Source organism: Mizuhopecten yessoensis, unplaced genomic scaffold, assembly GCF_002113885.1.
Source record: "Mizuhopecten yessoensis strain PY_sf001 unplaced genomic scaffold, ASM211388v2 scaffold431, whole genome shotgun sequence".
In the NCBI taxonomy this organism is placed as follows: domain Eukaryota; kingdom Metazoa; phylum Mollusca; class Bivalvia; order Pectinida; family Pectinidae; genus Mizuhopecten; species Mizuhopecten yessoensis.
The window spans coordinates 2,150,093-2,167,905 of record NW_018403543.1 but is presented as its reverse complement, the minus strand read 5'-3'; the positions used below and the strand labels follow the sequence as shown (position 1 = coordinate 2,167,905).

Genomic DNA, 17,813 nt, shown 5'->3' with positions numbered 1-17,813 from the left:
TTGAATTCCAATTTTGTCTTTATGTGTTGCTGTTTTTCTAAATTTTAGTTTTATGTTTGGTCTTGTTTCATCAGTACAATTTTGGTTTTAAAATTGAAACGCATAATGTTTTTAATACTGTGAACCAAGAATAGACTGTAGGGAAACTTCGAACATCGTTTCAGTGTATGAAGTCGACGCAACTATGGTTTTCTACGTCCGGTTAATTTCTCCGAGAACATGCCCTCCTGATTACTGAACTTTGAAGGTGTAATGAAAACTGAGACAGGTCTCTCTGAACATGTTTCTAAGAGATAAAAAACATAACTTACAGATTGGGAAGAAAATGTGCTACATACTGAGTGAGAAAATTAAGACATTTCTGTTAGAACGGCGTCGTACCTTGAAGGACGAACGCCCTCTATACCACTGGAATCAATTAGACTGGTCCAATGGATCCGCTCATCGATAGCGATGCGGCGTGTTTGCCCCTGCCACTGTAGCATGTGTGTTGGTACTGCGAACAGGCGGGACCGGGCTCGCGCGCGCTGTTAGAACCTACCTGTAGTTCCGTTGGAGATCTGAGGTAAACTTTATCGGGACAGGCTACGTATATACCCTTCATGCTTTACAATGTATTGAGAAACATACACGTACTCGTTAGTTGTAACCAAAGAGGTATATAGCAGGTATACATCTCCGGAGGGCGCCGTGAACCCTACCGAGTTCGGACCGCCCTGCACACGTTAGGGAGTGGCTATACTCAGGTGTAAGCCCCGCTATCATGCTACCTTTACAACTAGCTCCAGAGGAACACTTGTGTGAAAGCAATCGCGACCCCATGGAGCGTTGAGCCTCTACTTGTTCCCATATGGACAATGTATCTGTACAGAACTTCACTCTCAATAGCTGGTGTCACCAGCAGTGCTTGTGTTATATATCCTTCTCATTGCAAATAATTCTACATAGTTAGACCATCGGCCTATTCGATATGGGAAGCATTCAAATGAACAAGATGAAAATTTCTAGATGGTTAGAATGAAACATTTCTGTGATTAAGATGAATATCTTGCTTTTTTTCCACGTTTCATTCACATTTCTCTTCAGTTTTTGCACATGTGGTAATCAGAACCCTATTCGAAGGACAAAATACGGCAGAGTGCGCGGATTTACGGAAACAGTTTACGACGGAAAAAAGGTGGAGAAATACCTGGGAATTCCCTACGCCAAGCCACCTATCGGCGAGTTACGGTTCATGGTGAGTTGAACAATTATTATTTCATTGAGTTTGTCTGATTCGGTTTACAGGACTTCATTCAGTCAAACCTACTTTTTATATATATTTCTCGAATTTCAACATAGTGGATACAGAATCGTAGAGACTTTTTCCTATACAATTTCAGTGCTTTTACATGTATGACCGTTGTTGTCCGCTGAATGGACTTTCAGACGTTCATTGTTTTAGTGTAAAATATATATATATCTCTCTCTCTTGATGTATACGAACGACAAGACAATGCCTTATCTTTGGTTCGATTCCAATAAATTGTATGGCCAGGTCGACGGTATGTGTTTTAATAGCACATACGTTTATGGCCTTATAAATAAAGATTTATGCTAACTTGGCGTGTCTGTGGCGGAGAGGGTACCGTAGCGGACACGGAATGTCACTCCGGAGCAGGCCGGGACTCGGGACAATGTGCTTACCATCCCTTATAGCTGCTGTGGCCGGTAATATATTCTACAGAACTTCACATGTCAAGTTCTGATTAGGAATCGTTAAACCTCACTGTCGAATGTTTCCCGTCACATCCGACTTTTGATTTCACTGAAATGTTGATCTAGGGCTTCCGAATGGAATTGTGTAATTCTCTGGTTCTGCTTTTAGTACGTGTAACATTGGTTATTATCATACAATCCGGGAATGTTGCTCCCGAAAGTGAAATGCAGATAGGCGACACATTGTCCTTTCTTCACTGTGAAGTATGCAGAAATGTATTAGTTTTTATTGAAATTACCAGTGCGGGGACTCAAGCGGGTTGAATGTTTTTGCAAATAGTACAGAATACTACCTATGAAATCTCTCTGAATTTAAACTTAACAACATAAGACAAATCATTATATCTCAGCCAGATTCCATAACAGTTCACAAAATTACCATAGCATTGACACAGAGCAATTATACGAATGTAAACGTAAAAATAATGCTGTACCGATACAATTATACCAGTTATGGACTTGCCTTCAGGTGGATATAAGGTTATAAAAACAAGACAAAAAAAGATATTAACCGAAATGAAGTCGAGGTTAATATAACTTTTTAGTTAATATAACCTTGTAAATATTCACCATAAGAAAAGTCCTTTATTGTTATATAATTATTTTATCATTTCATTAAATGGAACATTAGAAAAACGCAAAGAGAAAGGTACTGCGTTTGACAGAGAGTATAACTGTGAGGTTTTAATTTAAATGATATCATAAAATGATGTTAACCTGTTTATCTATAAATGATTACATCGCGTTACATATATTGACAATAATTGATTCACACGTGATCACTTCTTGGCCAATCATAGTTCAAACAATGTGAATGCTATTTCATATAACTTAATATTATCTTATTACATACCAGTATATTTATTTTATAGTTACATGTATATTCTTTTATATTTTACATAAACCAATGTAATTACAAACAATTACCGTTTTGAATTACACATACATAACTGTTTATTACCCTATAATTGCATACATAACTGTATATGTCCTATATAATTATATAAATGACGGTTTATTACCCTATAATTACATGCATAACTGTATATTACCAATATATAATTACATTCATTTTTCTATATATTACCTTTATCAGTAGTGATATGCTTACTGTATATTACCTTTGTAATTACACCTTATATAACTGTATATTACCTTTGTAATTACACATACATAACTGTATATTAAATATACAATTATTTATACAATTACATACATAACAGTATGCTTCCTATTGAATTACACATATAAATGTTTGTTACATGTACCAGCATTCTTATACTATTATCAACTTACAATCGATCTAATTGTTCATGCACACGTAAAATTATATTTGATTGAATTGTTGATATATATGTACAACATCTTTATCAAAGGCAGAAATATAAATGGACATTCAGTCAGTGTAATTAAAGAAGGTCGAACTCTTCTCGTACCTGATTGAATTTCTTAACTAAGTTTCTAGACCATACATACGTGATCGCCTTTGATGTCGGGTCGGGGGATATGAAACATGACTAGACAAAAGGGAAAATTACTACAATTGGTGTTTTCATTTCATAAATTCTACATATATAAAAATGTAAGAATAATTATCACACATGAATTATAATTTGATAACCATTATAAGATGCCCAGACCAGAATGGGGGTATCGACCGGTTTGGATTCGCGCAATGAAGTTATCTCGACCATTCAGATTCATAGTTATCGCTTCTTTATGGACATTTACCGCCTGTAGTGAAAATAAATTGCGGAAGATAAAGATACGGAACGAGTATTATGATTGGCCCGGTGGTAGTTTACTATAAACTATCAAACACTGTTATGTGTTTTATTTGTGTAGATATACATGTAACACGTCTGTACTCCTAGCGCGGTGTGAGAGAAAGTCCCAGTTCTTAACACCTATATAGCTATGACGTATCTCTCTAGGCGTAGTTTCTGATATCTAAATGAAAATTACAGCCAGAAAAAAAGTACAAGGACATTCTATAAATTCTGGTCTCATTTAATATTGATATGTCGCATAGTTATATTGGAAAATAATATTTCTGCACTTCCAAACGTTGTGTAAGTTACATGTCATTTACAATGTAGATTCAGTAGTACATAAATTGTATAGATGACAATGGTTTGACGGGATGCTCTGGAGCCTGTTCGTTTATGCGCAACAACCGGTATGTGCATTTTTCGGGTATAAATCCTGGCGGACATGCAAAAGTGTAAGCCTTGAAAGGCTATGACAAGGCCGGCCTGAAAGCAGCATCAGATTACTAGGTCTGACCTTATTTCATAAACGAACAATCTGGTCAAACCGATTGAACCGTTTGGATCGCGATAAACGAAAACGGCCCAAGTATTAAGTTCTTATACAAACCTTCCTCTTTTTGTATATAACCACTACTTTACCTCAGATTACACTAATTACGCAATGGTTACTCCATTAGGTAAGAATTACACCGCAAACGCATTAGACTCTTAACCAACGAGTCCATAGCTAAACACAGGTAAAATCGGGACGAGTTATATAAATTTCGTGTGAAAAGGACACGAGTTTGAGATAAAATGTCACATTATCTACAAAAGAATGTGAATTCTGACTATTATCAAGATTTTTTAAAATATGGCAATCTGTACACCATGAATATTGCCATAAAATGTGACGTCACAGTGTTATGACGTCATGCCGATTGTCTTACTTCTTACGTCTCGTAGGGTGATATTACGTTATACCAAAAAACATCTCAAAAACCACACAGAAGACTTGTGATGAGTATACGATCTCTAATGGGGTCTCATGTCATATAAAGCCAAAGTTTTTAATAGCCAAGTTAAACGAAAAATTTGAAACGAGTTTCATAAATCTCATATGCATTAGAAATTCACCATGATCTTATATACTGTATATATATACGTGTTCAATTAGAGGACCGATAGCACACCGCCAACTATAAATATTAACGAACATAGATTTCATCGTCTCCATGTATATTTTAGATTCATATCGTATGTCTTAGGACGGAATAATTCCAGAAATGTTCTTTCTTCCTAATCCCAATATTTATGTGATATTCATAGTTTACGTCTACAGGAAAGGCGTATACCAAAGTAGTTAAATTTCTGAGTGTTTCCGCGAGATAATCTGGAGTGGCGGTCTCACGGTAACGGAGAGAGGTAAACGCGCCTGATCTACGGAGTAAATTCTACCCTCAAACAACATAATATATAATTAAATGTGCGCGTCTTTATCATCTTGTATTTCTGTTTTTCAACCGTTAAGCGGATCTTATCGCACGGAGGTAAGCACTTAGAAATGTAATACATTCTACTGCTGCCGATATTGCAAGACAATTAATCCCCCTTAAGACCTTTTTTATCAAAAGAAGGTCTTCTTGAAATATAATGTTGCCATATCTTAAAGCATTAATGAAGTCCTTCCCCGTAAACCTGCGCACCTCCGGCACAGTCCTGTGCCCATACGTCTCCCGAACAAACCCGATTTATGTCCCTACAATTAACTATACTTGGTAGAGGCAAAACGTATCATTATAGCGGAAAGCTTCACACGACGTAACACTGTACCCGGGGACCTCTAAACCGCAGTTATATCTATATTATGTAGGATATAGGGCGTATGCTAGGGTTTTATATGGTGTATGATATGTATCAATTGTTGAGGTGAATAAGACGTTATATGAACCTGTGAAAGTTATATTAACCGAGACGAAGTCGAGGTCAATATCACTCTCTCAGGCCAATATATCCACGTATTCACCAAAATAAAAGTTTTTAAATATTATAATGTTATATTAGATGCTAAATAATGTTTTAATCATTAAACAAGATGGAACGTTTGAAAATTGTACGGAGGAAAATACTTAATTTTTCAGAGAGAAATGTGAGGTTATAATTGAAATGACGTCATAAAGGGAATATTATCCCGCTGTTTTAAAAAAACAGGAAACAACGAGTGTCATCTAATATATTTCATAGGTTGTAAGATATGATTTTATTTGATGTAAGAACGCGTCATAACATTAATAACGTCTCAATATTGACCATCAAAAAATTACAACGAGTTGTACTTTTACAATTTTGAACTCTTTGCGTTCAAGTATAGTAAGCCTATTATCACGTAGAAACATAATCGTCTGGTCGGTCTGTCGGACTCCAGAATACGGACGTCACAACAAGTATGTCTGAAACTCAAGATAAAGTTGAAAGAAAAAACAAATTCTGCTGTTTCTCCATGAAGATATCTATCCAGAGGTCTTAAGTGGTCTCTCGAGTATTGTGTGTATTCGTTGAAAACGTACTGTAAAATGGTACAGTACATATATGGCGTATGTTTTCCATGTGGTCTGACAGATCCTGTAATACCATTCTTTCGGAAGTGGAAGGTTGCTACAATAACTGATCTATATCGGACATCTTGTGGGCTTTACTTTCTCCAAAAATCTTTTTGAGATTACATTTTTATCTCTGATTTTGTGTGTGTATATATAACCAAATAAAACGTTTCAAATAAGATAGCCAGAAAATTGACACATTCTGGCACGATCCACTTCAGGTGCCAGTCATTCAGTGTTACGCACACCGTCAAGGTCGTGCACTAGAGGAGTACGCCACGCCACTGTCAGTAAAACGTCCTTTGTATCTCTAACCTTTAGTTTGATAAGACATTTATCTGTGAGAATAAAAATAATTTGATCGTGGAAGTGTATATTGACGAGTAAATCAGACACTGATTGGAGATATGGACAAGAAATTAGCGTAAAAGCGAAAGTTGACGACTCCGTCCTCTGCAAGCGAACACGTTTAGTAGACAATCTGACGTTGTAGACCAAGGATAATTTATTAATTCATTTCATAAAACCTGATAACAATTATGGCGGAGTTCATGTTTTCGATATAGTTGCAACGTTACCATGGCGTCAAAAGATTCCGAATCACAAACTGAAATGATAGGCCTACAATATATTGTGCCATATGGGTAGAAAAGGCACATGTCTGTTGATTAAGATTTAATGAAATATGGCTTGAAAAACGTAGTTCACGTTTGAATTTGACATAAGCTTGTTCTTTGAATATCTTTATAGTTATTTATAACTCAATATCTGGCCCGTTTGATATTCTGACAATCAGGACTACCTGTACCTGTGTTGTAAAGTAACTTATGTGATCTGAAATATAAACCGAAATATAAAGATAACAGAGTTGTTAAGAAAATGCGTTGCTTATGTTCTCGTAAAACGAAGGTAAATGAATTGAGTTAGCCCATTAATATATAAACCGCCTAGACGTGCTCGAACTGAGCATGCGGATGTCAAGTAATACATTATTTTATTATGATTGTATAAAAAGCCGCAGAGAAATACATAAGAAGGGAGAAAAATAGCAGGAGAGATTTATTATTGGTTTGAAAGTACGCATAGAGCAAACATTATAGGGGCGAAGGGCCACATTTATTGTTATCTTAAAGCGCGGCTAATGCACCAGATAAAATGGCTGATTCAAACGTCAAGTGCAACGTTAGGCAAAACAGAAACTCCTTTTCGTCTACAGACGGTGACGACACTTTACTTAGTACACTGCCGTCCACTGGCCGTGTAATGTACACACATTTAACGGTCCGGGCATACTAAACTACGGAGTAAAAGTATGGTTCTAAATTCCGGAACCCCCGAGGACACACGCGTATGGGGATCATTGCGCCATACTGGACCCCATGATAGCTTCCGAGGCTGAAATATTTATTGGAATAAGCCTGGTGGTCGAGGGCAATTACCCAGTCTGATCGGTTATGAGTGCTGTGTTTTATTACGATTAAGTAGTCTCGAGAATATGATGAATATATCAATGTATATATTTATATATCTATTCAGAACAAGAGCAAGTCTACACTACTAGTCAGTTATCTTACTCTAAGTCTACTTCAAAGGCGTATAGGCTTTACAGTGCGACATGATGGGAAGCTTGGAATATCATTGCGACCTTATGCATGCATAAATGGAGTATTTTCTTAAACTTACGTGGAATTAAAGCGGATACTTTTTAGGATGACAGAGCTTTCATCTATATAACGATATATCCACAAGATTGCGCCTAGCCCTGTTACACCCCCTATATATGATATAGGGTGTGCTATAATTATAAATCCTGTCTTCTTATAGGACTGGATTCTCTTGATGAAGATCCAAAGACCTGTGTGTGATTACACAGGTATATTGTTGTGTTTATTTCCCGTCACGTGGGTTATCAATGACGGATTACATGCTCCGAGAACAAGGGGACCTCGTCTCGACACGGTACATCTCTCATTTGTAGACGTACAATAGGGTATTAACGAAGAAACATGAAAGCGCTGGTGTTACCGTTATTATATATATTATACACACACAGGGTTTATTCTGTCATCGCAATTCTTTATTTAAATATATACGTGTAACGTTGCATAAAATGCGATTTTTTAGTTATTAAGCAGTAAGATTACTCAAATCACAGCCACGGCATTAATCGTAGGAGTATAGTGTTACTGATGTATAATAACGTGATAAACACCCTTCTGTTCCGCCGTAGGTGTGGTATGTATACAATGCAGCATCACCTATGTATCAGTCGACAGACACCTCGAATGTGCAACAGATCCATCGTCTCTTGCTATAATTTATCTCCCTTGAATAATTACAGCTACTTACAGATGTACACTATTGTTGACAGGCACTTGGACATTAGTTGAAGATAAACCCAAAAAATCAGTCCGATGCCGACCCGTCTGACATTGCACACTCGTTACCTTTCCGTCTGACCTGGGACACTCGTTACCTTTCCGTCTGACCTTAAACACTCGTTACCTACCGTCTGACCTTGGACACTCGTTATCTATCCGCCTGACCTTGGACACTTGTTACCTATCCGTCTGACCTTGGACACTCGTTACTTATCTGTCTGACCTTGGACACTCGTTACCTATCCGTCTGACCTTGGACACTCGTTACTTATCTGTCTCACCTTGGACACTCGTTACTTATCTGTCTGACCTTGGACACTCGTTACTTATCCGTCTGACCTTGGACACTCGTTACCTATCCTTCTGACCTTGGGCACTCGTTACCTATCCGTCTGACCTTGGAGATTCGTTAACTATCCTTCTGACCTTGGACACTCGTTACCTATCCGTCTGACTTTGGACCCTCGTTACCTATCCTTCTGACCTTGGACACTCGTTACCTATCCGTCTGACCTTGGACACTCGTAACCTTTCCGTCTGACCTTCGCCACTCGTGACCTATCGGTCTGACCTTGGGACTCGTAACCTTTCCGTCTGACCTTGGACACTCGTTACCTATCCGTCTGACCTTGGAGATTCGTTACCTATCCATCTGACCTTGGACACTCGTTACCTATCCTTCTGACCTTGGAGATTCGTTACCTATCCTTCTGACCTTGGACACTCGTGACCTATCCGTCTGACTTTGGAGATTCGTTACCTATCCATCTGACCTTGGAACTCGTAACCTTTCCGTCTGACCTTGGACACTCGTTACCTATCCGTCTGACCTTGGAGATTCGTTAACTATCCTTCTGACCTTGGACACTCGTTACCTATCTTTCTGACCTTGGACACTCGTTACCTATCCTTCTGACCTTCGACACTCGATACCTATCCACCTGCACCATGTTGTTGCTGACTTTGCACGTCGAGGCCGTACTTTTTCAATCACGTACTTGTATAACGCTTGTAGGGATGTGTACTTGATTTTTATTAAGGTGTGGTAGTATGTGGTATTAGTTCCGAATCTTCGACTCTTCAAATATAGATTTTATTATTCATCTGGAGTTAAAAATACATTTGAGTAAACCTCTCGAGTGGAAAATAGATTCTAGGTTGGCTCCGGAGTCGTAAATAGATTATGTTCTCTCGCTCGTGTGTATGTTTGATATACTTTCTTGTCAAACTGGGGGGAAATCCACCCGACCTTCGGGTCCGGATCTCGATTGTGATGTCACAAATCAATATTACTGTGATTATGACGTCATGAAAGGCAAGAAGAAAATTAACGTCTGTCACTCCGATTGGCACTCACACAGGTTATGCCCTCATGATTTTTTTCCTTCTGGTGGTAAAGGTTATCGAGAAATACAATCTATCACTGTACGTTTAGGTATGGAATTTCTACCTTACCTCCCATTTAATAGTGCGTGACATCACAATCGGTAAAAGTGTGATGCTGAAACTGAGACGGCTTTCGATATGCTGAAATTGTAAACAAACATATTCACTGACCGTATCTGACATTTGGAATAGGAAAACAATACTCTTTTATGCCAATAGGGTGAATAAAAGGACATCTTACGAGCAGGAAAGCAATCTTTGAAGAAAACTTTCAGCAAACCTGAAACTATCTATCACACACCCCTGGACATGAAACATTGCTGGCTTTATATATGTATATATTTTAGAATACCTCTGGAAATATTTATAGATTCTAGCATATCTCTGAAAAAATAGTATACACATTGGGTTTTAAATGGATTCTATTTCACAACTGGATATATAATAGATCCTAGTTTACCTCTAGATATAACAAATATAGATTCTAGCATACCTCTTGTGTTGTAAACAAAATTTCGCATACCTTTGAAGTTACATTTAGCTTCTATTATTAATACCTCTGGAGTTCTAAATGTATATCAACACACTTCTGGGTTCTAAATTTATACCAACACACTTCTGGAGTTATAAATGTATACCAACACACTTTAGGAGTTATGAATAGTTTATAGTATGCATCTAGAGTTATAAATATATTCAAGTATACCCTGGAGTTATATATAGATTCCAGTATACTCTGGAGTTATTTAACAGATTTTAGCATAAGTCTGGAGTTATACATATATTTCAGCATACCTTCGGGGTTATAAATATATTTTAGTATTGCACTGGTAATACGATAGATTTTAGCATACCCCTGGGTTAATAAATCTCATGTTCTTAAATGGCGCTTGCCAGTAGAAATACAAGTGACTGTGATGGGGTGACGTATATATGACCTGTGGGACGAGGAGTGACACCAGACCTACTTTGTGACATATAACCTATACATATATCAGTTCACCAGCAGACTTGGCGAAACAAACTTCCTCAAAGACCCACAATGAAATAGCAGTACTTATATATGTTTATTTACGTTTTGCTTTGCGTTATATAGATATTTTCCTCCGAATTGCCATTATTTCAAAGTAAGAAAGTTTAAATACAAAACCATTTTACCTGGTGGAGATGAAATTGTAAGACCACATTAGGAAATCAAGAATATATATATTTTTTGTTTTTATCACCGATTTATTTATATTTTAGTTACAGTACTTGTATGTATGAATCGTTCTCCTCTACCTTCAGCTACATCGTAGTTATCTTATTGTAAGACGTTGCTTTCCGTTGATCACGTGCTCTCTTCTGTTATAGTTGACAATATCCTTCGCCAAGGTGAACTTTGCAGTTTTAATCTTGTGAACGTTGTCTCTAAATATTGATGTTGTAGTTATGTTCTTCTTTTTTTTTTGGTTTGCCGCCCGAAAAGAACGAAAAAGCGCCGAGTGAAATGGTGAAGTAACTATTTGTTTTTAAGCATTAGCACGAAATAACGAAGAAACCACGTAACGATCTGGAAACACAGAAGAACTCAGCGACGCCTATGAGACGTCAAATGCTGCCGTACGCCGATTACTTTTTATTCAAATTCCGTTCCGACTGCTCTAAGTTATTAACATCAGCTCTGGTACAGAGGAACTCATGGACTAGAAATTAACAGGTTACTGCGATGTTATTTATTAAGACAATGGCTAGACTTTAATTTCCTATGTCCCTGATAAGCGTTGTCTTAAATCGCAATCGATTTTGGTCACTGGAACACGGTGCAAGATGCTGTCATTTTTACACTTGTATCAGGAGATAGCATTGCAATGTATTTCTTGACAAGCAATTCTCGAATATTTGGGAAGCATACACTGAACAGATAATATAATAACGGGTTTTTTCATGACACAATCACATGCTATTTGCACGCCGCTGTCGATGGTCTCAAAGCATGTCGAAACATCGTTTACATGAAATTGAAATACGTTTTTTTTCATATGGAAGACGTTACAGATATTGTAATGTTTTCTTTTGATGAAGTGAGCATGTAAATCGATTCTTACACCAAGTGATAACTGACATAGATAAAGTGTTCGAATTCAACGCCGCACTTGATCAGAAACCCGTTAAATAGATGTCAAGACTGTTCAATACCTTCAGGGTTATAAACATGTATGGCCCGTATTCTGTTTAAAAAGTTCTTTAAGGAAAGCGGTTGAGGGTCAGTATTTGAAAGGCACAGCCTGAATGAGATTGCCATCTTTTAGGCTACATGAAGAGGCTGATGGATAGCACAGATATTATTGATCGGAGAAATAGGCTGTATTATAAGATGTAATCTATAAAGGTTTGAGACGAGTTCCATTTTACACTTAAATGTCCGTATTGTGAAGCATTGTTCAAATCTCTTGTAAAACCGTTTATTAGAAAAACAAGTGTATTCGAACTACAATATAGTACTCGCGATACATATTTAGAAGGACATAGCAAGTGCTTGAACATATTTATCTATCACTAAGGAAAAAAGAAAAGACGTTTTAGGGATTCTATGGTCTATGTCAGTTAGTTGAAATGTTTACACTAGCGTTGTGATCAAAGTGGGATAGATATTGCGTGCATGTTTTTTTTATGTAAATATGTATATAAATATTGTACTTTGAACCGATGGGCCCGAAGGCTCAAGGCAATAAAGAACTTGAACTTGATTCATTCAGCCGTACACATTGGCTGCCTAGCGTGATTGACTAGTAACAGAGCCAACGTTTTTTTACGGAATTTGCCTGATTTACAATCGTGCGAGATACCAGTATCTGTCTATCTTTGGCATTGTTCGAACTCCACAGGTGCTCGAACTCTGTGTTTGCCGGTAGATTTAATTAGCCCGACATGGATAGGTAAACTTAATCTGTTAGATAAGTACTCTATTAAACACGAACTACTTTGTGTATTCAGAGAAATATCACGAACTCTGCTCTATGATTGGGTGACTGGTTCTATAGAGAGGAAATCTTGACGGCTGTACGGAATCTGTAGCGTACATATTGCGGAGTGATGGGATAAGGAAGTTTACGCATGCATATATTATCAAAGTTGAACGGAAGACAAACACATGTGATTCCATCGATACAATCTGGTAATAGGTACTGAATGCCAAAAATTAATTAACTTCGCCATACAGCTGTTTCGTCCTTACATCGGTGACGTTAGGGGCCAAAAAGATGGAAATCCAGACTAAACCACTAAATTATATGAAATTCTAAATTCAGATAATTTTCATTATAAAATTGATAATTCGTAAAATGTGTACAAGTACACGTTATATGGTAATATAACAATTGAAATGGACATGATTATTATCCCGTTTCTTCTTCTTCCTCAGCTACCAGGCGGATTAAAATTAACCTTTACATGAGTATCGGTAGGCAGGCGTATATGTAGACACCTTATGTTTGCCACTGCGCATCCAATATGTTCGCCGCGGCCTCTGATTGGTCGAAATTTATATATTAACTGATTTCGCTCAAATTTGGTACGTGGGTGTATTATTTTGGAACTTATGTAACGGACTCCTTTACAATTAGAACTTGTTCAATGAAATATAGATTGATATAAAAATCTGATACTTGATTGAACAATATACTGCTCATGTCTAAAACCGTTGGTATACATGTATCAAGGTCCATCTTTAGCTATGATTTTTCCAAATAAAATATCTTTCAAATCAAACTCATTTTTAAAAATGTTGAAAGTTTGACCCACAATACGTCTTTCATCGATCTATGAAAATGTTGTACTCAACAAAAAGGAGAAACGTGATCTCATATGGGTGTCCTTAATCACAAGCTACATATTTAGAAAGTTTATCTAAACTTTATTGATTTTACAAAAATTATGAAACTGTTTATTACAACTTATATTAATCACTCTTGTTGGCCCCGCTGTTAGAGCGCGGGGGGTCTTAATGTGGTCGGAAACTGAAGTACCCGGAGAAAACCAACGTGGTCAGGCAGGTGACCCCCATACCTTTACACGTCCGATCAGGGAATCGAACTCCGGTCGCCTTGGTTAAATGCAAGTGCGCTATCCACTGCGCCACACGACCACCAACGAAAGCTAGAATGTTGGGTCTGATAACAATTATGATTTAGGGAAAAACACTTGCTTCTAAGGTTTGTATGAAAAAATACAAAACTTGCGATCTACGAATCTTAAATAAATGGGCGAGGTGACTGTTTATTTGAAGAGAATTCGAATGAATAGGTTAAGTTAGGGATCGTTCTGAATTATCTAAGGCATTCCAAGTATGAAAAGTAGAGTTTATGAAAAAGTGTTGGTAGAAGAGAATGTTAAATTAAGGCCGACGGGGTCATTATTGTTTCGAGGGTGTAATGGTATTATGTACCGGTACAAGTATCGGATATCAATCATTGTTTCATCGCGTCCTTCTCTGGATCATACTCAAGGGTTTTACTGACGAGTTCTTTGGTGGCCAATGTAGGGTAACTTTAACATCCGGGCATTGCTCATTTACCTCAGACGGAAATAAACAGCAAAGACATCATGTCACAGATTGAGTAATGTTAAGTGACATGTTATGAGAATTTCAGAAATTATTTATGGTAACTATAGTACATACCGTAATTCATGGAAATATGTGTAATTATCTGGATGATATATGTGAGGATTAAGGTGGCTCCATACATCGTCATCAGCGTCCATTTTCATGACGTACTTCCGGAAAAAGTACAGCTTGGACTCAATTATCTTGATCGAAATGTGCATGTACACCGTGTCGTCATTTCCGTATTTCGTATTCAACGAATTTTGCTGGATAATTGCGTAAGTGTGGAGCCACCTTAAAGGATGATTTTTTTGTGTGTGTGGAATATTGAGTGGTCGAAATACACCAAAAGAACTTATATCTCACACCAAAGTCTGAGAATGTTGTAAAAAGACATATCGGAGTACACTGTACCTTATTCGGAATCATTGACTTATCAACGACCATGGTAAGGGAGATAGGTGTTATTTGTGTAGAAATTTTGATGCCCAACAAAGTATTGATATTTATTAAAGCAAAGTACTATGGAGAGATTTTTGTATATACTGTTGAAAGTGTATGTCTCTGAATACCGTGCTAACCCTGATTATTATTGAGAAACAGCGCGTTAGCAAGAACTACCGTACTAGAAAACAAAATTTAGAGAAACAGCGCACTGGCAAATGGACATTAACAAAAGTAGAGGGATAGCAACAAAAAATGCAAGGGAATAGCGCGTTAGCAACAAAACATGTAGGGGCATAGCGCGTTAGCAACAACACATGTAGGGGAATAGCGCGTTAGCAACAAAACATGTAGGGGAATAGCGCGTTAGCAACAAAACATGTAGGGGAATAGCACGTTAGCAGCAAAACATGAAGGGAAATAGCGCTAGCAACAAAACATGTAGGGGAATAGCGCGCAAGCAAAAAAAACAAAATGTAGGGAAATAGCGCCAGGAACAAAACACGTAGGGATATAGCGCGCTAGCAACAAAACATGTAGGAAAATAGCGCGCTAGAAATGGAGCGTGTCAAGAAATTTTGGGCTAGCAACAAAAAAGGTATCTTCAAAACATACTAGCAACAAAACTTGCAGGAAAATAGCGCAATGTGAGATGCAACGCCTTAGCATTGAAACATAAAGAAACCATGCGCTAGCAATTACACATGTAGAGAAGCAGTGCGATAGCAATCTCTCAGTAAAATACGCTGCTAAAAAGTGCGCTAAGGGTGAGAAATGCTGCTAAAAAAAAGAGCGCTAACAGTGAGATAAGTTGTCAAAAAACACGGTGATAGTGAGATATTCTTCTACATTGTTAAAAGCGTGCTAGGCTAACGGTGAGACAGTTAGATAAGTATAGATAAGTTGCCAAAAAGCACGGTGATAGTGAGATATTCTTCTACATTGTAAAAAGCGTGCTAGGCTAACGGTGAGACAGTTAGATAAATATCACGCTCAAAGTGAGACACGTTGATAAACAGCCCACCGTCGCTACTGCTCAAACTATGGGACAGAGAAATATCGACCATCTGCGTCGGTGAGTTAATTTGTAATTCGGTAGTGTATATGATGAAGTTATGATGGTTAGGTTTTGGTGTGTAATAGATCGGAACTATCGCCGGTTCATTCTTATCTTCGACACATGTCTGGGGACTCCGCCGTTAAGGCAGCGGTAACATTAGTTTTAACAAAGGGGGTTGGTGGAACTGCTATCCAATTGATTGGTTACATGGTTTTCAGGTGGTCGAATCGATTTCGGACACTTACGTTCCTCTCGAAAGAAAATCTAATCACAGGAAACCGGAGTTCACAATGACGGTTTGGGGACACCAAACAGTTTGTGTAATAGTAACACGCTGGGCCCTAGAGACCCGGGGTAGTACGATGGACCTTGGAGACCCGGGGTGACACGTTTGAACCTCAAAACGCCAGACCCTACAGACCCAAGCTATTAGTTGAAGCGATACCTACACAACGTGCACACGAGTGGTAATTACTTCCTGTTCTAATTAGTGTTTTTGAATAATTCCTTAGCGAATCGTCCGATAAAGGACAAATAAGCCATGCGCACGCACGATTACATGTTTGAACTTCAGATATACACCAGAAACATGCGATTCTTTCGTCTTCTGCCTAAAGAGCTTACAGATACATTGATTCCTTAGGCCAAAGTTTCTCGAACGTTCCTAAATTTTAGAAAAATCCTTCAACTTAGTTTTCCCCAAAGAAATCATTGCTGAAATTAAGAAGACTGTCCCTAAGTGAGGTTTCCCCCCCGTTACACTTATAATGTTCTGTTATGGTATGTTTGAGAAACTTGGGGCAGATACTTCTGCAAATTATTTACGTTATAATTGTCATAAATACCTACGATATACCTACGTTCAAGTGAGCATAACCCTTGGAGTATCGAGGATGACCAATTACAAAAAACAACGAAATTATTATAATAGACATATATGTTATAATGATTACAGATAGAACAGATATCAATACAATCATAACAAGCATAAGTGCTGTACAAAATATACACTTGTATGAATGACGTCATGAATTGGGCTGCTCCAGCAAAAGATACTTCGATTTATTAGGCTGTTTTCCGTTTATGCGTTCAGATAATATTGAAACAAATCTGAGATACCGGAAAAAAGCCTTTAAATGATATCAACCACAGCACACATCTAAGGTTACGGCTTTCATTCCAATCTATATTAGCTGCCGAAAAATCATTTTATGTTCAAACAGTCACGTGACTTCTGGAATATGTACTTAACGTTTATTAGGTTTGACACGTTTATATGATCTACTGCGGAACAATTACGTTACCGTTGGTATTGATAATCTCCGAGGATAGTCGAACGTTTAACGGTACAAAGGGGACAGCAGAAGGAGGCAATACCAAGTTCGTTTCTGTATGTTTTGTAATAACGTTAACTTAAAAGTGGTTGAAATGCGAGTTTGTGTTGAAATATCATCTCTACAGGATCATGAAATGTGGACTGACATAAGTTCTAAAATCAATCGAAATCAAATTGGACAAACGATATGATTGACTATCATTGATTTGGATTATTTTAATGTACTCTTGGGGTTCTCTATGCTAACAGTGAGTTGTACTATTTGAATGTACTCTGGCTATTCTGTACGTTTTTAGGTTACCTGACCGTAGGTCATGGTAACCTAGTGTGATAGTCTTTTGTCCGTCGTCGTGCGTCGTGCGTCGTGCGTTAACTTTTTCTTGTGAACACGACAACTTCAGTAATGGAAACCGAGTGTGATGAAACTCTGTATGCTGCCATATGTCAATAAGATCTCATCATCATCATCATCATCATCATCATCATCATCATCATCATCATCATCATCATCA

At 37.7% G+C, this 17,813-nt stretch overlaps 1 protein-coding gene across 2 annotated transcripts in view; it reads left to right on the top strand.

Moving 5' to 3' along the window:
- The first annotated feature begins 497 nt into the window (after positions 1-497).
- Positions 498-17,813, top strand: part of LOC110449240 (cholinesterase 1-like) — a 149,690-nt gene continuing 132,374 nt past the window's right edge. For both annotated transcript variants that reach the window (XM_021495984.1, XM_021495992.1), the window contains exon 1: positions 498-1,237. In XM_021495984.1, coding sequence (XP_021351659.1) covers positions 1,040-1,237 — 198 coding nt within the window. In that variant the 5' untranslated portion in view covers positions 498-1,039. The remainder of the gene's footprint in view (positions 1,238-17,813) is intronic.